Source organism: Oenanthe melanoleuca, chromosome 1, assembly GCF_029582105.1.
Source record: "Oenanthe melanoleuca isolate GR-GAL-2019-014 chromosome 1, OMel1.0, whole genome shotgun sequence".
In the NCBI taxonomy this organism is placed as follows: Eukaryota; Metazoa; Chordata; class Aves; order Passeriformes; family Muscicapidae; genus Oenanthe; species Oenanthe melanoleuca.
Genome location: NC_079333.1, coordinates 108,447,255 through 108,471,013, shown reverse-complemented (window position 1 = coordinate 108,471,013; position 23,759 = coordinate 108,447,255). Strand labels below are relative to the sequence as shown.

At 43.4% G+C, this 23,759-nt stretch overlaps 1 protein-coding gene across 1 annotated transcript in view; it reads left to right on the top strand.

Moving 5' to 3' along the window:
• Positions 1-1,109: 1,109 nt before the first annotated feature.
• The window catches only part of PCP4 (Purkinje cell protein 4), a 47,958-nt gene continuing 25,308 nt past the window's right edge, over positions 1,110-23,759 (top strand). The window contains exons 1-2 of the mRNA XM_056486104.1: positions 1,110-1,233; positions 19,500-19,551. Of these exons, the coding sequence (XP_056342079.1) occupies positions 1,225-1,233; positions 19,500-19,551 (61 nt within the window). The 5' untranslated portion in view covers positions 1,110-1,224. The remainder of the gene's footprint in view (positions 1,234-19,499; positions 19,552-23,759) is intronic.

Genomic DNA, 23,759 nt, shown 5'->3' with positions numbered 1-23,759 from the left:
GGTTCCACTGCCTGTGGAGCTTCCTCATCCTCAGGTGAAGGAGCCCAGCCCCTCCTGCCTCTCCAGCTCCAAGGGAAAATGTGGTTTCTCATCAAATTTCTTTCCCTGCCTTTACTAATACTGGCCCTGAAGACAGATGTTGGCGAAGAGACTGCTGCAAGGTAGTCCCTGGAAGTGGGAGGGCTTGTCAAGCTTCTTGGGCTCTCCAATATAATACTTTAACTTTTTTATTGATTTGAGAAAAATTCGAGGGAGTTAAGTGCATTCTCAGAGCTAATTGAACCTATATTTCTTCACAGATACATGAGTCAGAGCATCTGAGTGTGTATTGCCAAATATAGCGATTGTGCTCCATCAAAAGACAGATGCTGGAGCACAACAGCACACATCCCAAAGTCTTGCTTTAATTAACCCTTCAGAGAAATGATAGAAAGGGCTGTTTTCCATGTATCTGTGGAAGAAATGCTGTATATTTTAACAGGGATGGCAGCAAGACTGATGAGAGAGAGAGGAAAGCCAGGGGTGAGCAGAGCAGCGATTCTCTGCCTGGTTTGCAGGATTGTGGACTGTTAAGGGGTTAGGAAAGGATCTTAAGGAACATCTTACCCCAACCCCTCTGCCAAGGGACACCTCCCACCATTCCAGGCTGCTCAAGGCTCCAACCTGGTTTGAACATTGCCAGGCTTGAGAAATCCACAACCTCCCCGGCCAAACTGTTCCAGTGCCTCACCATCCTCACAGGAAAAAAAAAAAATAATAAAAAAATTCTCATTTAATTTATTCGTCCGATCTGCCGCAATAATTCCCCATTGCCAGGTTGCGACCAGCACTCGTGGAGTTCGTGTCTCTCCCCTGTGTGGGGATGCTCGAAGCCATCCCAAAGCGGCGCGCATGGTGCCGCACACTCGGGGAGGTGCGGGGGGAAAGGAGAGGAGGAGGAAGAGGAGGAAAAGGAGGAAAAAAAATGAGGAAAAAAAAGAGGAGGATGAGGAGGAGGAGGAGGCTGGAAGCGCTCCCGGCCGTGAGGGCCGTGAGGGCCGCCAGGGGGCGCCGCGCGCTCTCGGGACGCGGGCAGCGCGGGGATTGGGTGGGGCCCGCGCGCGCGCGGCGCTGATTGGCTGGCGCGGGCCGGGCCGGGCGCGCGGCGCCGCTTCTTAAAGCGGGTCGCGGGGCGGCGGGAGCGCTGAGCGCCGGCGGGGCCGCTGCCACTGTCACTGTCGCGACATGAGCGAGGTGAGCCGGGCTGAGCGGGGCGGGGGGCACCCTCGGAGGTGACACCCAGTGTCACCTTCGCCTCTCCGTCAAGGGAAAGGCGCATCCCGGGCTGGGAACGCGGGGATGCTCCGGAGATCCCGGGAGGGAGGGCGGGGGTGCCTCAGCATCTCCTCCTAACCCCTAAAAACGCATCCCCACAGGTGTGTGTGTGCTTGGCCAGCTAAAGCAGAGTCGGGGTTTTGCTCTTTGAAGGACCAGGCACGCCGATGGAGATTCCTAATTAAAAATCCCCCATAATTTCTCATATCTACTCAGCGCTTTCCCGTGTAGAAAGGAGGATTTAGTAAGTTGTGGGAAAGTTGCCTGCTAGAGCTCATGGAAAAAACCGCCCTGTTTGTGGTTGGTGCTGATGTAAACTTTGTGAGTGGTGTCCTGAGAAGGATTACAATCGAGGCGAAAAAATGTAAATAGTGCCAAACATGCAAGGATCACTTGTACTCGTGTAAATAAATAAGCTGAAATTCTGCAGTTGTGGAGGGTTTTGATCGCTTTTTTTTTTTTTTTTAAATTCTCTGCAGTGGAAAAGTTCAAACTAGAATTATTTTTAGTTAAGTGTATTGTTAGACAGAATGGCTCCTTAGGTTCAGCAGAGAGATCCCACGTTTTCTGGTGCAGCTCATTTTTTGGGAATCAGCACAGGTACCTAGAGCTACGCTTTGCCCAGCACCTATTTTTGGCGGCTGTTTGTTACAAAACACCTGCTGCTCCATTAACAAATGGGATTTTCCTTTTTTAGAAGCAAAATGGAGAGTGACACCGGATGAGCTGTGACTGCTGTGCAGGTGTTACACTCGGCTGTGGTTTTCCACGAGGTGTAAGCCAGAGATGAAAAGCAGGAGCTGCTTTTGTGGTGCAGGGATTTGTGAGGAGCAGCTCACATTTTGGCTTTCAGGTCGTGCCAGGTGGGGAGAGCAGAGGAAAATCCTCGTCTCTTCACGACCTCTCCTTTGCTGCTGTTGTATTTCTATCACCTGGCTGGAGTTCATGCAGTGTGGCTTTGGGTTTTTGGTGCTTTTTTTTTTTCTGTTTCAGCCACTGTGACTTTGCTGCCCAGGCTGGCTGAGGTGTGCTGTGAGATGCAGCAGTGCTATTTCACTCTGTAAATTGGTAATTTGGGGGGAAATCTTTAGGAGAGGAGTAATGGTTGGGTGGTGCTGCTGTACCTACTATAACTATAGAAGGCATTCTTCTCACAGCTTTGTGCTGGGCTGTATTTGCTTGGTAATTACCTTTCATAATTTGAATTACTGATTGCCTTTTGGATTTAAAGAGACACAGTGAGGGTAAAGATCCTCCCTGCTACCAGCACAGGAATTCTTTATTTACAGTGCATTTATTTATGCCTGACAGAGCTGTATTCCTGGCAAACCCCTGGAGCTGGGAGATGTTTCCCTGGTGCAGAGCTGTGTCCTGTGCCTGTGACACTGAGCACTGCACTCGTGTTTTCAGTGCTGCTGTCAATTCCCTGACAAAATTGGGGAGTTAATCACTCACAGCTCCAGTGAGGAAAAGCCTCCCTCCTGTTCCTTGCTGTCAGCTCTTCCCCAAAAGGCAGAGGAGACCAACTACACCACCTCAAACCGCCTCACTGCAAAAGACTGTTGTTAAAAAATGAGGCAAAAACCCCACTGAGCAGAAGGGAAGCTCTTAGATAACTCCTGTTTTGGGGGTTCTTGGTGGTTTTAGCTTGCAATGCTGTAATTGAAAGATTTTTATTTTTGGTTTAATCTGCTAAAAAAAAAAAATAAATCTGTGGATGGGGTGTTTGAAAAGAGGCTCAGTTAGAGCCCTCAAAAGATTATCCCACATACAACAGTGTTGGGAGGGTGGGAAGGGGTTTTTTGCTCTATGGTACCAATTGCCTGGATTTGAGCAGCGCTGGAAATGCGGTCACGGAAATCTCTAAAAAGAGCTTTCATCTCCCTGAGTTATTTACTGAGACTTTGCATGAATTCTCATTTTACTGCTTCAAGCAAAATTAACTTTTCTTGTTTATGTGATCTGGGTGATTTATGAGTGTGGTGAGGCACTTCAACAGGTTGTGCCAAGAACCTGTGGCTGCCCCTGGATCTCTGGAAGTGTTCAAGGAGAGGCTGGATGTGGCTCTGAGCAACTTGGGATAGTGGGAGGTGTCCCTTCCATGGCAAGGGCTGGAACTGGATGGGCTTTAAGGTCCCTTCTAACCCAAACCATTCTGTGATCACCAGTCTCCTGGTAGAAAAAGCTGAAAAGGAAGCAGTCATTAATCTGACTGTAGTATTTTTCTATTTTCTAGCAGCTAGCGTATATTTTTTTCAGGAAGGATAAGGACCTTTTCTACAGGAAGAACACTACACTCCTTTCTCTGCAGTATTTATCTGAAAATGTGTTTAATGAGTTCCTTCTGCTGGGCAGAAGTCTGGCCCCATAAGTAAGTAGTCAGTGGGAATGTGAGGTGGCTTTGCAAATTGTGATTTATGCTGCCTGGTTTAGTGGCAGACAGATCCTTTAGCTGTATGGGAATTCCTTGGGAATGTCAGGGTACATTAAAATGCATCTTTAGCTCTGAAAGTCTGTCCTCAAGTAACTGGGGAGCCTTTTCTGTGGGTCTGTGGCTGTTCTGTTGTTTTAATGAGCCTGGAGAGGAGAGCTGTGCTGGAAGATACCTGTCAATGAGCAGCCATGAGATACAGCCTGGCTTCCATTAAAGATCTCCAGTCACACAGGCTGAACTGGGGGAAGAGATCTGGGGTAATGGGCCCACAGACCAATGCCAAATCTCTATTCATAGTCAGCCTCTAGGCTCACACCTGGCATAAACTTGATTCACCACAGGGAACCCTGTCATCTGATCAGTCATTTAACTATCCTGACATGCTGCAGATGATGTTAGGTCATGGTATTCCCCTGCCATGAGGATTCACAAGAAGTATTCAATCACATAGACATTTTTATGATGTTCACTCTTGCCTCCTGTGTGGAATGTTCATGGCTGTCATCAGGAATCAGGTCTGGGCTTAGGAAGGAGAGCACTTCAACAGTGTGGTCCTACAGCCCTGGGTGCTGTCCCAGTGGCTCAGGGATGAGGAGTCTCCAGCAGAGACTGCATTTATTTCCCTTTGATTATAAAGGGCCAGAGTGGTTTGCTGATGTGGGGGACAAGCTCAGCTTTAATACATGTTATTTAGGTGTCTGATTTTAGGAGAGCCATTTGGGAAATCTCTTTTTGATTGCCTGAGGCACTTACCATTGAAGAACATGCACTGGAAGAGCCTTGTGCAATGTGAGTGAGGTGTAGCCCTGATTGCCAGGATGCTGATGTGAACCACTTGAGTGGTCTGTACTTTGAGCTTTTTATGTTTGAGAATCAGCCTAGTTACCAGACTGCAGCAAAAATATTCTGGCTTTCCTTTGGAAACCGGTGTCAAGCAACCAGGCACATGAAATTCAGAGAGCTGTTAGGGGCCTGACTCTCTCAGTTGGGAAGGTGAAGAGCTGGGGGCTTGATCTCTGCATAAATGCAGAGTTTTTGGTCAGGCTTTGAAAGCAAAGAAAACCAAATCTTGCTTCTTTGAGCTACAGCAAGGTTTGCCTTAGGTTGGCTTTGGAATCCTGCAGCCACTGCTGTGCTGTGCCTTCCTTCAAAAGGATCATGGATGGTGTCAGGGCATTCCTGGGGAATGAGCTGTACTGCAGACAGCTCTGCTCTGCAGCCTGGAGAGCTGAATCTCTGCTTTGGAGCTCAGACCATCCTCACTGGGAGGTGTCCAAGCAGCCAGTGCAGCAGAGATGCAGGCTGGCATGGGGTAACTCTGGGGTCAAAGGTGTTCTTCTGAAACAGGAGCTTCACCAATGCTTGAGGTGTGTCTGTAAGACACCCATCAGCAAGGCAGCCTCTGCTTTCCAAAGAAGTGATCCCCCACGGTTTGGGCATGTCCCACAGCAGGGAGACTTGGAGAGAGTGTCCTTTTCCCACAGACTTGAGGGAGAACCTGAAATTATCTCCCTATCCCTCTGCACAGGTGTTCAGCAGGAGGTTCTTGGAGAAGGACAGGGAATATGTGAAATGTTAGGTGTAAGTGGAGGTTTTTGGCTGAAACTGTGTCTGCTTCAGGTGGTTAAATGGTAAAACTGGGCTTCCTTCCTAGGTTGTTCTCCTGAATTCCCTTGAAACCATCCCATTGAAATGGTATTTAGCATCTTGGAACCACATAAACACAAATGAGGATTATACAACCATAATCCTGATGGCACTAAATCAAAGAACTGGTGTTTGTAAGGGAAGAACACACCATATTTGTTCTGGGCAGCTCCTGTTCTCTGCTCTGTTTCCAGTCCTGGCAGGTGTCTGAGCCAGCCCCTCACCCTAGGGGGGGCCCTTCTGGTTGCATTTTTCTGATTTTTGCCATGACCCCAATTGTTAATTATTTGCCTCATTATACCCACAGTAGGTACAAAAACTGTGCAGCTCTAAAAACCCCAGCAAGAACATGGCAGAGTGGAGGAGGAAATTCTGCAGCTGTTACAGGATGGGGGTGGGATCGATAAGCACATGAACATCAGTTTTTAATTTTAACTCACATCTATTTATTAGATGAGTGGTAAATTGCAGCTCAAAAGAGGAGGAAGAAGAGAGAACAATAAGTTTTACATCTGTCACTTTGCCTACTCTTTCCATCAGTGTGGTTTCAGTGGGATCAAGCATCTTCTAAAATAGCACTTAGAAGTGATGTTGGAAATTGATCTTAATTTGATGACACTGGCAGAAGCTCACGGGTTTTCTTGCCATGTATAGAATGCCAACAGATTCAGGCAACACACTCTAAAAAAGGACATTTGGTTTTAATAGTGTGCTTCAATATCATGTTTCCTTGTAAAAGAATAACTTACTCCAACCTTTGTGCTGCAGGACTTGACAATACAATATAATTTCAGGTTGCAAAGGAATATTAGTTTCTAGTCCAATATCCCTAAATTTGTAATGAATTGGCAAGCTTATAGGAGTCACCATCCAACAGTTATTGCATTATCTAGATGATGCTATGATGAATTGTGGTGTAAAGTAGCAGTTAATTCAGCAGGAGTAGGGGTGGCCTTTCCATTGAAGATTTCTGGGTTTTTGCTCTTATATATTTTTTAATTTGAATAAAATATTTGATTTCTATACTGTCACTTGCTATTGTCTGTCTCAGTTTTTTGTAGGAATGTCTTGAGAAATGTATTTGCATGTTTTGCCTCTGCTATGGAAGAGCTTGTAACAGAATAGGCTAAGCACTGGGTATGTCTATCCTGAGACACCCCCTTGGCTGAAAAGGATGGGAGAAAGCAGCAGGGGAAAAGCATTGCCTTCCTTCAGCCTCACTTGCATCAGAGCCTTAAATTCTCTGAGCCATGCACCATGTTCTCTGAAAGGCACAGGATCTTCTCCTGAAGATGAAAAACATACATTCCCCCTCTTTCTAAGGAAAGCTCTCCTGTTTCTTCAGTTGATTTGGATATTGGATTTCCAAATAAATAAAAAATGGTAGATACCTATAAACTAGGTCAAACCATAAATAATCCCTTTTTAACTTTGTCTTCTAATTTTAATTCAGATCTCTAGTTCTCTTATAAAAAGAGGTAGAAGACAGACTCTATACATTTATTTTCCTAGGAAAATAAATGGTGAGAAACTACAAAGGAATTTAGTTGTGAAACATGATAAATGACAGGATTTGGGGTCACAGTTTATCCCCACTCTCCATGTCTGTTTCCTCAGACCACACTAAGTCTACTTAGAGGTAAATTGGGTGAGTGTCACACAGAGCAGGTCTTTGGCTGGTGCTGTTTCATCTCATCAATTCCTACCAAGAGGGGTAAAGCCTTATTTATGCACTAACATGGAATTTGGAGGGAGAAGCACAACTTTAGTCAGAGAAGAAAATTGTCTGCCTGCATGATTTGAATATTAGTTTAAGCTGAACTGTCTTTCCTCTGAAAAGTATTACTTTATAGACACTGGATGTTCTTGCATTAATCACCTTAGTCTAGAGTGCATGAAATATGACCCTAACCAGTGGTGTAGCTGAGACACTGTGAGTGCTGTAACAGTAGACTGTAGAATGATGTTAGAGAGATCTTTTGTAAGAGATGAAAGTAAGAAACAAAAAGAAGAAAGGAAAAAAAACTTGCAAAATCTTGTGTCCTTCTGTCTGACCTTGGAGACCTCAGAGATTCCTGCACTGAGATAAGGAGCTGGTGAGAAGGGAGGCAGCAGGTAGGAGGGCATCAGATCTTGGAAACACAGACTCCAGCTCTGCCAAAAAGTTTGGAGGTGTGTGTTTAATATCTTTAATGTCCAAATGTCTGACAGAAGGCTCTGAGCTGCTTTGTCACCAGCCTTACCTGGTGTTCCTTGGCTGGCAGTTGGATTCTTGGTGGGTTCTGATGGTTTAAACTTGGAAGGAGTGAGCAGGGATCACTGTACTACAGTCTTCTAACAGTGAAAGGAACAGATCCCTTTGGGGATCCTGGCTGGCTGCACTCACTGCTGTGGATGGATTTGTAGGGATTTTGGGTGCACCTTTTCTGGGAGTGATGGAGCACAGCTCAGAAATGCTCAAGCCAGCTCTGAGCAGGACTGACCCTGGAAATGGGACAAAGCCATGTCCTGCTAAATCAGCTTGACAAGACTTTGCAGACTCTTCTGGAGTGAATCAGAGTGGAAGAGACCATAAAAGAAAACTTGGGGTCTGCACAGCTTCATAATCCCTGGGCAGAGTGTTGGGAAGCTGTTAACACCCATTTAACAATATCTGGGAATGATTTTGCATCTCCACATGTCCACTGTGACCAACAAAATCAGCTTGTCACCCAGCAGGTACCATGATCTCAACAGCCAGGTTGTAACAGCAGATGAAGCAAAAATGAATAGATCTGAGAACACAAGAGATTTCTTGAGGGTTTAGATGTTATTAGACCTTTCTCTAGTGACACTCAGGACATGAAGGAAAACCAGGGATTTGTGAGAATGGGTTTTTACAGACATGATAGCATTTTCCCATGACATGTTTGCCTCACCAGGAAGTAGGGTGAGGTTGGTTTGACCAGGTGAATATCAGGGTGTAATGCCTAGATAAATATGAAAGCACATTTTAAAAGGCTGAAGTCCAAGTTTAAGTGAGAGGTACAGAAGCAGAAAAATAATCCTCATAACAATCAAAAGTGTGTTCTTCATTTGAATTTTAGTGATTTTCATTCTCTAGCCTTAATCTTTCAAGAAATGGGGCTCTTTTTTCTCTTGGGGATCTTTCTTTTTCTCTTGGAGCAAATAGGCTTCTCTTTGCACTAACCAGCATTAAATTACTCTTATATTAAAATACTGAATACCCTGCATGTTGACTCTAAAGCACATAATTTTAACACTAATGGAAATGCTCTGAAGAATGACTTTTATTTGAACTTTTTATTGCAGTGTTCCAGGAGGAAATCTGAATGACATGGAAATCTGTTTCTTGGAATTCCAAAAGAGTACTTAGAAAATGTGAGGTCGAGGGAGGCGGAAGATAAACTGCCAGAAATTAGAAGCATTAAGCTGATGGGAAGGAAGGAGGAGGAAGAAGGATGGCTGGGCAGACAGATGATATGGGAGAGAAATCACACATATCACTGTTCCAGTCAGAGCTGACAGATACACACCCCTGGAAGAGAGCAAACATATTGTTGGCTTGGCACACTTGAGAGTCCATGTGCCAGCACACATGTGCTGCAGTTTAAGCAGGGCAGCCAAATGCCTAAGGCAGGCCAGCTTGATGCCAATTTTAATTTGCCACTCAGACTTGGCTAGTTATCACTTTTTTCCTTCAGCATATTTTGCAAGCTACTGGAGAGCACTAACACCCAAAGGAAGCTGAATGAACCTCTCAGGAGAGATTACAGGAGATCTTCTCTTTCTCACAGGACTTTTGTTCTGAGCATTGCTTTGTATTCCTTGTGTGGATCAAAAGCTTTGTGTGTTTCTGTCCTGGAATTTGATTTAGGGGATAGATCTGCAGGTGTGGGAGCATTGGTAGCAAAGGTTCTACCTTAATATTGTGACTTGCAGAGAACCCAAATTGCAAATGACCTGAATTGTAGCAATAGCTTTTGCAGTCATGCCATGTAAGTCTTTAATAGATGTTTTTGTCTGTGTGCAGTGTATCAGGCAGCACAGCTGGATCTAAATCTGCTTTCTGAATGGAACTTCTAAGGAACCTCTTTTCTCTCTAGTCATGGGAGATAAGTATGGGAGACTGTTACCTAAATGCATGACTTTTCTTGTAGGAGCACCTAAGAACCATTTCTAATGGCATTGCAGGATGTTTTGCCATGTTCATGTGTGAATGAGATGTAAATGTTTAGATGGGTAATGTTTTCTCTTTTGCTTCCTATGCAAGGCACAAAGTGCAGAGTGGAGCCTGTTTCAGAGAGAATAAAAGAGAACTACATGGAGAAACTTGATAGTTTTCATTGAACTTGAGTTGGAAAACACAGTTCATAGAATCACAGAATGGTTTGGTTTGGAAAGGACCTTAAAGATCTTGTTCCAACCCTGCCATGGGCAGGGACACCTTCCACTGACCCAGGTTGCTCCAAGCCCCGTCCCACTTGGCCTTGGACACTTCCAGGGATCCAGGGGCAGTCACAGATTCTCAAGTGCCAGGGCCTCCCCACCCTCCCAGGGATGGATTTAGTCTTAGGGCAGGTAAGCTGATATGTCTGTGCTGGGGCCAGGAAACCTGGGAACTCCTACAGCTTTCCTGTGAAAAATGCTTTATCTTCTCTGCAGCTGTTAGCAATGAAATGGATCGCAGCAACAATTTCCCCCATCAGCTGCAGAGTCCTCAGAGCTGCTGGTTTGTGGAAATGCCAATTTTCTGTCCATCTCTTGGACAGAGGCAGTGACCTGTCTTCTGCCCACCACATATGATCTTGTTTGGTCACTGTCCCTAACTCCTGGCTGTCAAGGTGACCTTGTGCCTCACCCTGCCCATTTTCCTTTCACTGTGGCAGGGTTGTTTCTAATCCCTTGGCTGTGGTTTTTCCTCCCAGTGCCAACAGCTCTGCTCTGAACCATTTCCTCCCCCCTAACAAAGCAGCTCCCCTAAAGCTCTCAGCAGATCACTCCTGATCCAGATTGGAACAATGCTGGACTAATCCTCTGTTGAGTGATGCCCCACGTCAAGGGCAGCTCCAGCAGCCCATCCCGGGTCCCCTGGCTGGGATGTGCCGGGTTGGCATCATCCCCCTGGCAGGGATGTGCTGGGTTTGCATCATCCCCCTGGGCAGGGCTGCAGTGCAGAGATTCCCTGCTGCTGGAAAGGCCCTGGAGAAGTTGTGTCATCCCAGCAGATGCTGAGGGGCTGCTCTGAGTCTCTCCCTCTGACCAGACAGACTTCCCAGGGTGGGTGGAGCAGTGGAGTAAGTGATGCAGAAACATCCCTGCCACTTGGTCTTGCTCTTGTCTTGGAAATCAAAGGCTTTGCCCGAGGCTGGAGGCAGAAAGTTCCTTTGCATGGTGGCTTGAAACTGCCGTAATTAATATTTTTGGAAAATCCTGGCTGGCCCAGTTACTAGAGCAGTCTAACTGGCTGTGATAATACCTGTTTAGCTCTTAAATATGTAGGGAAACAGCAGGGAAATAAGAACAGATTTTTTATTTAAATTGTACAACTGGAAATAAAAACATGCCAACAGAAAAAAAAACAGCCACCAGAATTTCTGCGGTCTGGGAAGAAGCAGCCTGTTTTAATAATGATAGCCAGTATGATCAGAGATGAAGCAATTTGTCAGTGCTGATTTTTACTGTGAATAATCCAAGCTGTCCCTTGAAGACAACCTCTAACTCAATTCCAGCTGGGTTCAGAGCTCAGCAAATTGCATTACCCAAAACTTCTGAAGGGCTGGGAAGAATAAAATTTAAAGTAAATGTTTTGCTACAAAACCACTATCAATAAATCAGTTATATTATGCCTAGGCAGGGACTCTGACACCTTAATTGGCTTAGGACACTCTCCCTATCTGGGGATGCTGATATGAAAGGATTCCCAGGATACTGTCTGTATCCAAATGCTCTTTGCAGATCCCCAAGGTTCTCTTGTTCCTAATCAGGTGCCCTGCCTGTGTTTCCCATACAGGGGACCAAGGTTGATAATTTAGGTTGCCCTGATGCAACTGTTTGTGGATCACAGACATCAACTACATGACTGAAATGATCAACAGAAACGGTTGAAATATTTCTTTCTTTTTTTAGCTGGATCATTTCAATGATTGTTTTCAACACAGCTCTGCTGAAGGGTTATTTTTAACTTGAATAATTTTAGTGCTCCTATTTTCCGTGTGACCTTGCAAACAATTGTTTCCAAAGAAATGAGGCCTTGGGGATGGGAAGGTGTGGTTGGATTGGCTTCTAATGGGAAGTAGGAGTTCTTAAGGCAGATTTCCTGCCCAAAAATGCCCATTTTGGAACAGTAATGCCAGGTCTGATGCTACCAATAGATAAGAAATAATAGGAGAAAAAACAGAAAAAACCACCTTAAGAACCACAGTCAGTTTTTATTTATGCCATCTAGCTTAACCAATTTTTAATGTAATTGAAATATTCCTCTTGGGTCACCTGGGAAATGGATAAAGAGGAGACCTCAGTGTAATTGGGATTTGGGCTGCATCACCCACGGCCAAGTGAGAACTGAGGTCACTTTTTGGCAAGTGGTGTGAGAAGGTTTTTTTGTAGTTGATTTTACTCTCTTTGCCCTTTGCTAAACAAAACCCAACACACAATTTAGGGAAATTCCACAGTACCACACTGAGGTTCCAATTCCACTCATAAAAGTAATTCTGCTGAGTCAAAGACAACTCCTTGTCCACATCTGAGTTCACCCTGTAAATAGACCATGCTGGATCAAATCTTCCATTTCCTGCAAGAAAAAAAAAAAAGGGATTACTTCTCATGGCTGGCATGGTAATTAACAGGATTTGGGAAATACATTCTTGCAGCTGCTTTCAAAATTAACTTCAAAGATTCCATTAATCCCTGCCTCTGAAGAAAAAAAAATAAAAATTTGTGATTACAATGTCTTTGGAGAAATAATGTTTTAATTCAAAATATGCTAATAACCTAAATATTAAGCAAGCTACTGTTTGTGCTAATTATGTTGATTACATTTGGTGTTGGTATAAATATTCCGTTTAGAACATTATATGGAATCTGAATACAAAATCAGCAGGTTCTCACTGTGCTGATTTATAAATTGCAGCCCAGCATCGGCAAAAGTGGGGCACAGCTAAACTTCTTTTCTGTGCTCTTAGAATATTTAAAGTCAGCACTTTAAGTAGGTTCCTCTATCCCAGACAGTGATTCCCTCAGCCCATTTTCATCAGATGCCTCCTAATTTATCCTGGGAGCTGCCCCAGCCCAGGGAGGAGCTGGAGCTGCTGCAGAGCCCAGAGGAGCAGCAGGATGAGCAGAGGGATGGAGCAGCTCTGCTGGGAGGAAAGGCTGGCACAGCTGGGATTGTTCACCTGCACAGGAGAAGCTTTGGGCTGAGCTCAGGGTGGCCTTGCAGGGCCTGAAGGAGCTGCAGGAAACATGGAGAGAGACAATTGCCAAGGGCTGGAGGGACAGGACACAGGGAATGGAGGGACAGGACACAGGGAATGGAGGGACAGACACAGGGAATGGAGGGACAGGACACAGGGAATGGCTCCCACTGCCAGAGGGCAGGGCTGAGTGGGATATTGGGAATTAGGAATTGTTCCTAGGAGGGTGGGCAGGGGCTGGCACAGCTGTGGCTGCCCCTGGATCCCTGGCAGTGTCCCAGGCCAGGTTGGACACTGGGGCTGGAGCAGCCTGGGACAGTGGGAGGTGTCCCTGCCATGGCAGGAATTGGACCTGGTTGTTCAAGGTCCTTTCCAACCCAAACCCTTCCATGGTTCTAAGCATGCCCAGCACTGAAGGAGCTCCTGCTGTCTGTGTGTCCTCAGAAATGCCTGTTCTGAGCATTTACCTCAAGCCAGAATTTCTGTCTGGGCAAAAATTAACAAATCACATCTCCTAAATAGAAGCAAATGCCCTAAGCCTATGAGGAACCATGTGATTGAGCACTCTGTGTGCATTTTGTATAGCCATGTAAATAAAAATGTGTGCTCCACATGGGCAATGGCCACACTGCAAACAGCACCATTTGTAGTTATCAGAGACTTGTTAATTTTGGACAGATAATACTTTCCAGGATGACAAGGTGCATTCATGTGCATAACCGTGTCCCTTCAGTGACTAAAAAAATCACAAAAACCACTGTCCCTCTGTCAGCTTGTAGCCACTGCAATTTGAATCCCATCGGCTCATCTCAGCCCACCTGCGTGGTTTTAATTTATTAAAATAGCTGTAGGAAAGCTTTAATAAAATTAGGGACAATCAGGAGCCCAGTCATGTAGAAAACTGTCTGACCCATGAGGATAATTACAAGAATTGTCCAAGAGCCAGGGATCATTTAGCTTTGACAGCTGGTATGGAAAGATGGATTCTGGTGCTCTTGCTCTGGCAACATTGTGCTGCCCTGGCAAAGCAAAACAGACAGAAAACTGGCTGTGGAAAACTCCCTTGGAGTAGAGGAGCATGCAGGGAGGAGCAGATACATAGGTGAGGAAGTAGAAGTTGATAAATAATTTTTCTTTCTGTCAGGCTGCCCAGGAAATGCGGTCTGCGATTTCTCACGGTGATGTGTGAGACAGAAGTAACAGACACATTATCAGATTTATCCATCATTCTGACAAAATCTTGGCTAGGTGTTTTCTACCTGGTGCAATTCCCTTAAAAGTGGCCTTTGAAGGATACTTTCATCTCATAAATATTCACTACCACATCTATAAAATGTGTGGAAGAGCGGAGGAACTTGTAAAGGAGGCACAAGTAGACAAGTGAGGAAGGTTTATTTGTGTGGTGTCTTGTGCAATTTTTATTGCTTTATTCAAGCTCCTGTCAGGGATCCTTCAGCTCTGTCTGCAGATGTTCTTTAGGTGACTGATGTGAGTGAACCTGTACGTCACAGAGTTGGTTTGGGATTTGCCATCTGTCTGTGCTGCAGACCAGTTTGGAGAAGAAATAATTAGAAGGAAATGAGTGAAATGATAGAAGTTGTGCCTGGCTCTCCAGCAGTGCACTTTATCTCTCCCAGCTGTTCATTTTCATGCTTTATGATATGTAATTCCAAAAAATACTGTGGTGCTAAAATTCCAGTCCCGTTACTTAGAGCCCAGTAATCCCTTGAAGCTTTAGCAACCAAAATCTTTTTTTTTTGTCACAGCAACATAATTTTTCCTGCTCTTAATTTTTATTTTGAGCATTTTGATTTATTTTATCTATTTCTAAACCCAGTTATTACTGTGTTGTGGCTAAGAGTAATGTTTTTCACACCTCAGGGTGTGAAATGCTGAGTGCCATAGTTTGAGGTCAGTACATGACGTTAGAAAGAGATGGTGACACAGAAATCTCCAGTAAAGGAGAACTTTGCCTAAAAATCCTACTGAAATCCCACATTCTGCAGTGAGAGTGTAGCCACTCAGATCATAGCTGTTTGCTTCTTGCCCCTACTTAAATTCTAGATCTTCATTTAGATTCTGATGTATCTCCTGATCATTCTGCTGTGATTGGGAAGCTTTCCTTTCTTGGAAAACTCCACAAGTCCCCAAGTGATATTTTCAGTGACATTTTTATTTGTAGAAAGATCATAAACTTCATAAATCTTCAAAATGTATTTTTTTCAGTGCTTTTTTGACATCAAGGCTGAAACAGATTAGGTTTTTTGGTTTTTTTTGGTGTTTTTTTTTTTTTTTTTTTTTTTTTTTTTTTAATTAAAGCAGAATACTATAAAAATTAAGGTCCTTGTGAAGTTTAGTTGGATTCAATTTATGTTTCTCAAAGAGAAATCTTTGTATGGAAGATGGGTGGTGTTCCAGAGGAAAGGCTTGCTTGGCACAGTGCTGGCAAAGCCACAGCTTTTTTGTGTTGCTTAGAACCAACATGTACTTCCTTTTATCACTCCTTAGGGTATCAAAACACAGTTTAGGAAAAGTTTAGGATATGCACAATTTTCCCTGCTGTTCTCATTGCCAATATGGAACATCCTAAATAACATTTCATACGTGTCACCCCTGTCAGTCTATGCTGACTTTTTCTTCTGTCCACTTTACTGAAACTTTCCACCTGTTTCTGTTATTTAATTCCACTCTTGGGTCTTTTTTCCATTCTTTTATGTAGAAACACATCCTGTTGAAAACCTGCAGCCACTGCTTTTCTGGAATACAGCCCTCTGCACCTTGTTGACCCTGCACTGAGGCAAAGCATCAGCATGATGTTATTATCTGGAGGAGCCCATTTGTCAGAACGTTCTGGCAGTTTCATGTCCCTGATCTTGGACTTTCTGTGGCTCACCATAAAACAAACAGCCCTTCTGCCCCCAAAAATTCTCTAATCAACACCTGGCTGCAATCCCTAACACTGAGGTGCTAATTAAAAGCATTGCTGAAAAGGTCAGGCTGTTTGAAGACAAGAACAGAATGTAAGATTAAAGGCAAAAATTAGGCTCGGGGGTGCAGCAGGGGCTAGAAGAATGAGTAGAAAAGCTGCTGCAGTAATTTAACATTCTTCTTGAAATGTCCTCCTGGCTACAAGTTTACTTTTGACCTTAGTTTGCTCGCCTTGGGGACTAATTTAGTACAGATTTTCATACCACATTAACTGGCCTCTGCACATAGCTGTGAGAGTTTAACAGGAAAGCAGACCTGTTCTTTTCTTACTGGGATTTTGAGCATATGGCAGAAGTCTTTTTAACTTCCTTTACTGACAAATTGGGAGTCACTTTGATTTTTAGAGACATTTTAAATTATGTGTCTTTGGTGTTTTGTAAAACCACTGAGTTAAAAATTAATATAGCCCAAAGCAGTCATAAACTCTGTTTCCTCCTACACAACATAGCAACAAAACTGTTTATCATGTTTTACTGTATAATCGTTATGGGTCTGCACTCATGTTCATTTTAGCTCTGATGTTTCTTTGATGGCTGGTGGAAAAGTTTATTCAATGTTTCTATCCTGGTGCTTGCCTTAAAGATGCTGTGGAATTCCAGAAGTGATCTTTGAATGAAGGGAGCTGGCTGCAAGTTATAGGGGATGGGAATCTTCTCTTGGGAGGAAAGGCTGAGGGAGCTGGGGCTGTTCAGCCTGTCAGATCCAGAAATTAATATTGGTTTTCTTGTATTTCAGTGATTTTAATTTCATCTGTTTTATCTATACATGCTATACCAGCATTTCATCCATTGCTTCTTGAAAATGCCCCCAGTAACTCCTCCTCATGTTTAGTCCCCTTTTACTCTGAACCACATAAAAAAGCTCAGCTTTGTTCTGCAACCTGCAGTACCATCATGAAAGGTGATGAAAGAAGAAAGAAGTTCCAGCTGCTAATAATACCAACACCTTGAAAATGTTTTGAAAAGTAGGTCCACTGAATGTATTGAAATAAAAGACTAAAGGCTTTGCAGGAGGATGATCCCATTATATCTGGCTTTTTCCTGAGTTTCAGTGCCTTGTTAATGAGAAGCTGATTCTCACTTTCAAATCCATTGCAGTCACTTGGAAGACAGCACAGGGCTTATAGATCAAAATACATCTATAACTAAAGGAAAAACTCTCAGCAGCTGGTTTGGCAGACTTTCAGGTTTCTTTCTCTACAAGTCCAGTGGTCACCAATCAAACAAATGGCTGCAGAATATTGCAACTGATTTCAGACTTAAAGAAAAATACTGTGACCTCATGAATAGAAAAACCTTAATTTACCGAACCCAAGTTTTTATTCTTTTTTCTTTGACAACATTCTGCTCTCCCCGAGGGGAAATCTCGAGACACGAAATAAATGTGTGAATCCATATTCCAGCACTCCATCATAAGCAGACTGAACCTGACAGGTATAGCCTAGGGAGGAAAGAGAAGCTTTCATAAAGCTTAAGCAGCACAGCCTGAAATGCTCAGGAAATAAGATAACTTGGAAAAGCATTTAAAAATATACAGAGGAAAAAAAGGAATATAGGTACCTTTTTATTGATAGGAAAAATAAAGTATTCTGTAAATGAACACTAGAATCTTCTTTAAAGTGCTATTTAGAGTTGAAACATGGAATTATTAACCAGGCTTTAAATAAAGGCACAAAGCAAAACTGGCTGTTGGGTGGATGTATTGATTTCTGGCTGTTGGTAACTTATGCTTTTGTCAAAGGTGTTTATCCCTTCAGAATCCCATTCTCTGTTATTGGCCAAGTTTTTGTCTTGGCTCTGAGGCTCCAGGGAGAAAAAAAATCTATTTCCATTTTCCATGTCAGAGCTAAGAGCACACATGAAGGTTTTGTACTTACCTCATGATTAGGTCTGTATATAAAAAATATCTTGGAAATACCACTGCTTGGGAAGGCAAAATACAGAAACCAAAGCAGAGAGGTTTTAAACTAAAAATTTTAGAGAAAATGCTTTCAGATAAATATGGCTGTATGAATTTTCATGGGAGAATCCACATGACTGTCCAGATGTTGGTAAAAACCATTAGGTCTGCAGTGCTCCTGTAGCTGCTCACTTCCCTGGTGCTTGAGGATGTGCTACCTCTGATGGCTGAGAGCAGCTGGATATATTCTCTGGGTTTAATATTCTAGATTTTTATGTGTACAAGCCTACAGCATGATTTCTTCAGTTCTATTTCAGTAACACACACAAGTATGAATAATTTTACATAAAAAAATATTAGTTTTCCCATACCCCTTAAATACCTTCATCCACCTTGAGATGCTTTATCTGGGGGATGCAGGATAGTTTTCATGAGGTGACCATTCCTAAGCTGGAAATTTCCCTACTGTTGTAACCACTCTGGTACTCTGCCACTGTGAATATGCCCTGGTGTTTGCCACCTGCCACTTGGTAGAGTGATCTAAATCAGTTCTTTTTCATGGAAATTCAGGAGGCTATATTTTGGACAAAGTGAATTAAAGCGGGAAATTCCATCTTCTCTTGTTGCCAAAGCAGAAAATGAATCTTCTAGCCAAAATGAGGTCTGGAGATTCTCCTTAGCTCTCCTTTCATTGCTAATGTATTTCTAGGAACATTGTTATTGTGTCTTTTTTTATGGCATTGTCCAAATTAACTTCAGGCTGGGCTTTGACCCTTATGATTTTGTCCCTGGAAAACCTCCCTGTAGTCCTTCTGAGTCATGGAGAGGGAGGCACAGCAGGGAGCTGAAGAAATGAAATTCTGAGTGTAGCTCCTGCCCCTGTACTGCTGGGAACCTGATTGCACACACACACATCACTCATTGTGATAATTGCATCCAGGGGCACAAAGAGGGATGCAGCTGGACCTAAACCAGAGTCTCTTATATGGGAAAAGTGTTGGAACCCTGAAGCCTGGAAATTTTGAACTTTCTGTGCTTTCTGACTCTGACCTCCAAAAGAACACTGCTTTTGACTTGGGGCCTTGGAGAAGGCTTCCAAAATTGAGAAATAAAGTTAGAATCACTGGTGTATAGTTAAAATAGAAGTGTGTGCTTTCACATGGTGAAAGGTTTTGAATTTGGGGTTTTAGAATATAGTAATAAGTATGGGACAAGATGGAGGTTCTTGGGCGTTGTCTCTTTCTTCCTTCTTGTTCCTTCTTCGTGATTTCAGGTAATAGTTTTTGGTTAGATAGAAAGTATTGCAGTGCAGGTCACAAGTGTTTAGTTATTGGGTCAAAAGTATAAATAGTATAGATGTTAGATTTTAATTGGATAGTTAGGCTTTAAAAGGCCTTGTAACTGGCTAAATTCAGCTCTGTGTTCTCTCACTTTTGGCTTGATAACTGAAAGTGCTGAAAAAACTCTCTGTACTATAAATAAGATTTAATAAACAGCCGAGTCCAAACAAGAAATCCATCTCTCGAGCAGTCAATCCTGACTCTAAGTAAAAACAAAAAAAGAAAAAAACCCAAAACTAACCACTTGCAGAACAGAAGTCCAGGATCACAGAATCCAACCTTGAAATGGAATTAAGCATTCCTGGTTCACTGGCAGTGTCTCACAGCAGAGTTGCATGAGGGTGAATGGATTATCCAATGTACTGAGGAGAAACCAGGTGTAATTACCAGGAATTTCAAGGGGAAAATGCATGTTCAAGTGTGTTCTAACCTCTTTTTTGTGTTTTTTGTCCCTCCTAACAGAGACAAGGAACCGGGGCTACAAATGGCAAAGACAAGACGTCTGGTGAGAATGGTAAGGGTTGGCCTTATTTCTGGATGGAGAACACTGAATAAAATGAGCCAAAATACTTTTTACTGTAATGACAGATCCTGTAGTGAAGGCTTTGGTGCCATAATTTATCTTTTGATTGTGTTTGAGAAACTAGAAGGGCTTCAGTGGGTTTCTTTTTATTTGTATGTTTAAACCCTTTGCTAAAGTAGAGTCTCTTTTCTGAGTGTGGACTGTGTAAAACAAAGGACTTCACAGAAAGCAGAAATGGGGCTAAAAAAGATTAGATATATGTGAAAATGACACCAAAAACAAGGTGAGGTATTATGAGCTGCTCCATGATTGAGGAGGGTGAAGAGAAATAAAGTTTCAAAGGATTTCCTCATAGAATTTCTGTAATCTGATTAATCCTACCTAATTTTAGGCCCAGAACTAAGATACCAAAGTTAAAATCCACTTGTTTAGAGCTCCTTTGAGTGTTGCTAGAGAGAAGCTGTGGATGGAGCAGCTCTCATGGGAGGAGCAGATGGCAAAGAGGCTCCAAATTTCATCACTGGAGTGAGTCTGGACTCATCTCCATTCCTCCAAGGAGCCCCATGGGGCTTTTTCAGACCTTAACAAAGGGGCTGGCAGAGACCAATTTCAGCCCTTTAAGTGGAACAAACAATTCTAATTTAAAAATGTTGATTTTTTTCCCCCCAGAAGATAGCAAAACTGAATTTTCAGGAAAACAGTAATTGTTCGGGGTTTTAACAGCTGAAACCTCATTTTATTTCTTATAGGTGCAGGAATGCTTTACACACAAGTGATTATTGATTAAAAGCCAGTTACCATTAGAAAACATTTTTCAAAGGAGAATATTAAAAAATATTTTACATTTTTTTAATATACCCAGCTGAAAAAGAAGCAGCATCAGAAAGAGGATTGAACTATAAAATGTGCTCTCTGCTTCTGTTTGCTCATCCAGTTCTAATTAAAAGAACATGTTCTGTGTCCATCCCATCCCCTGAAAAGCAGGAAAGATCCAAATCCCTCCTCTGAAAAGCCAAGGCTTTTCCAATGGTCATTTGAGCAGATATTTTGGATATGTGTTTTGACCTTTTAAGTGTTGGTCAGAGTAGAATTTTTGGGCCCTTTGAGGCAACACATCCTAAAGCATTAAGAGCCTTCTTTATGGGTAGTTTTCCTATTACAGGGAGGTGACTTTCCCATAAGGGCTGTTTGCATAATGCTTCAGTAAATGAAATCCATAGATGATGCTCCCACTATGATAAAACACAAATTGGAGTGGAAAAAAAAAAAACCCAAATAAATATTTTGGCTTGTTACCGTGTCTTGAATTAGTGGGAACAAATGTACCCTGACAGCAAAGCAATTTGCATTTTCAACTTAACAGGAAAGGAAAGCAAGCAAAATTATGTCAGCCATTTGGGCAGCATGGGAAGCATGTTTTTCTCTTTTCTGTTTGAGCACATTATGAGCTCAGCTCATTTGCCTTGAATTTCTTTCCCAAATAAATTTTTTTCCCGGAATAAAATCGTCCTGTTGTCAAATTTAGCTTAGATTTACTGATCCTGCAGCCTTTTTAAAAGCAATTTTTTTTTTTTTTCTTAGTGGGGATTTTGAGTGAGCAAGGGCTGCATCATTAATTCAAAAATATATATGGTTCTAGTTGTAGCATAATTTTATGTATAGCATACATATACAGTGGCACAGTTAATCTTAGGCAAATAGATAGCAATTATTTTTTGTAATGAAATTACAGCAGAAAAACTGTCACCTACATAAAACACAGGAGCAGCAGGGGAGATGGAATAGAGTCCTCTGATCTCCCCAGCCCACATGCTTGCATAAAAATAAAGCAGAATCAGAACTTTGAACCTGAGATTGAATGCTAAATCAAAGAAGCAGAAATGTGTAACTCTTTGTCTTTATTAGCTCTGTGTGGTTAGAACTCAAGCAATGATTTATTGCTCTGAAAATTGGGGTGTGCTGTAAACCTGCATGCACAATATAAATCCTCTGTTCCATGTTTTTCTGGCCAGAAGTCTGCAATATGTCCATGTCTTAAATGTTATTAGCCTCTTCTTCAAGTGTTTGTTTCCCTGTCAAAAGGAAACTTTCCCTCTTGTTTCCCTCTTGTTGAAAAGGAGGGAGGGTGGAGAAACAAAAAAGTCTTTCATCTAATAAAAAAAGAAAAGAAAAAAAAAGAAAAGTCATTCTCTGACAATGTCTGCAAAGGCAAACTGGTTTGGTTGCTGTCTTTGCTCTTGTTTACAGATCAGGAAAAGCTGCTGAAAACTGGCTTAGACAACAAATAAAGATGCTTGGCTTTTCTCAGGGTTTGATTCACACAGTGAGACACTGTGGGGTCGAGCTTTGTTCATGCATTGCAGTAGAAAATGAATTTTGAGCTCGCCTCTAGGTTAGGCTGAAACTGAAGAAAAGGAAATAATGACCATGGCAATCAGCAGTGTCCCTCTTTGAAGACATGTATGGCCTTGCTGTCACCAAGCAGCACCCAGGGAAATTCAGTCTCTGAGGATTCCTTTTATAGCAGGGATGGTTTGGGTAGACACAAATGCATGTTCTTGTTTGACCTTCCTTGGACAGGAGCAGTCTCTCCTAAACTGTGTTCAGTTCCTACCCCCAGAGCAGCAGTGGCAGCTCTCAGCAAAGCTCCTTTCAGCAGCAGGGACTGCTCTGCTGCACACAGCATGGGTGAGGGTGGCAGGGAGCACAGAGGGACATCTTGGTGCCATCTCCCTGCTCCCACAGCACAGGGCTGTGTCCAGGTGAATATTCTGGAATATCCCCAGGGAGGAGACTCCAGCCCCTCTCTGCTCCCTGCCCAGGGCAGAAGTTGTGCCTCCTGTGCAGGGGGAATTGCTGGGCTCAGCCCCTGCCCCTGGCTCTGGGGCCATTGCTGGGGCCTGGAGCAGAGCCTGGGACTGCTCTGCCCTCCCTGCACACAGGGACAGACAGACAGACAGACAGACAGGGACAGCCAGGGCTGAGCCCCTCTCTCTGGCTCCTCTCCAGCTGAGCAGCCCCAGCTCCCTCAGCCTTTCCTGGGCACGGAGATGCTCCAGGCCCTTGCTCAGCCCCAGGAGCTCCTGTCCCTGCTGTGCTGAGCAGCCAGAGCTGGGCTCAGCACCCAGAGGAGCCTCCAGGGCTGGCACAGGGGCAGGGTCACCCCTGGCTGTGGGGATGCTCATCCCAGTGCCCCCAGGACACCCCTGGACACTCTGCTGGCTCAGGGACAGCTCAGTGCCCCTCAGGACTCCCACATCCTTCTCCAGCAGGTCACCCCCAGCCTGTGCTGTGCCTGCAGTTATTTATTCCCAGGTGAAGGACCCTGTATTTGTCTGAATTTCAGACAATTCTTCTCTGCCCATCTCTCCAACCTGTTGAGATCCCCCTGAAAGCCAGCACAGCCCTCGGGGGATCAGCTGCTCCTCCAGGCTCTGTGTCATTGTCAGGCTTGCTGAGGAGGCTTCTGCCCCTTCATCCATGATGAACAAGTTAAATATCTGGCCCATTACTGAACCCATAACCTCACTGGGACCTTGGGAGTCCTAAGTCTACCTGAAAGCCAAGAGATGCTTGTCTGTGAAACTGCAAAGGTAGCTTGTAAACCTGTTACATAACTCTGTTCTCTGTGGTAGAAAATCCAAAGGGAAGGCAGCACTACTATCCCACACAGCTCAGTGTGGGATAAGAAGCTGTAATTTCCTTTATGCTCACCTGGTTTGATTAGTTGGGACAATCATATGTGCAGATGCAAATATGAAAACAGAATGTTCCCCCCGACTATTCTTAGTGAATAAGTGATTCTTCTCTGTGACCTTGGCAATGTCACAAAGTTCCTTTGTAGGTTAACACTTGTCACTTCTTGTTCTGCTTCACATTGCCCTGTATTGTTTTTTTTTCTTGTGGTGTAATTTGCAAGCTGCTCTCATGCAATCTACTTTTTAATAGCCCAGCACAACTGCCAGGGAAACAATTGCATCAGAACCAATTATTTCTATCTTCAAATTTAGAATCGCTCTTTTTCCTATTAATAGATCTCGCCCTTTCTTCTCAAAGTACATAAAGCATGTGATTATTAATTGGTATTAATAATTTTTCTTGGAAGATGAGATTTATCATTCAGTCACATGAATATTTATGATAACAAAATAAGTGTTTTCATGGGATGAATTCTATGCCTTCCTGACTTTGAGTGAAAG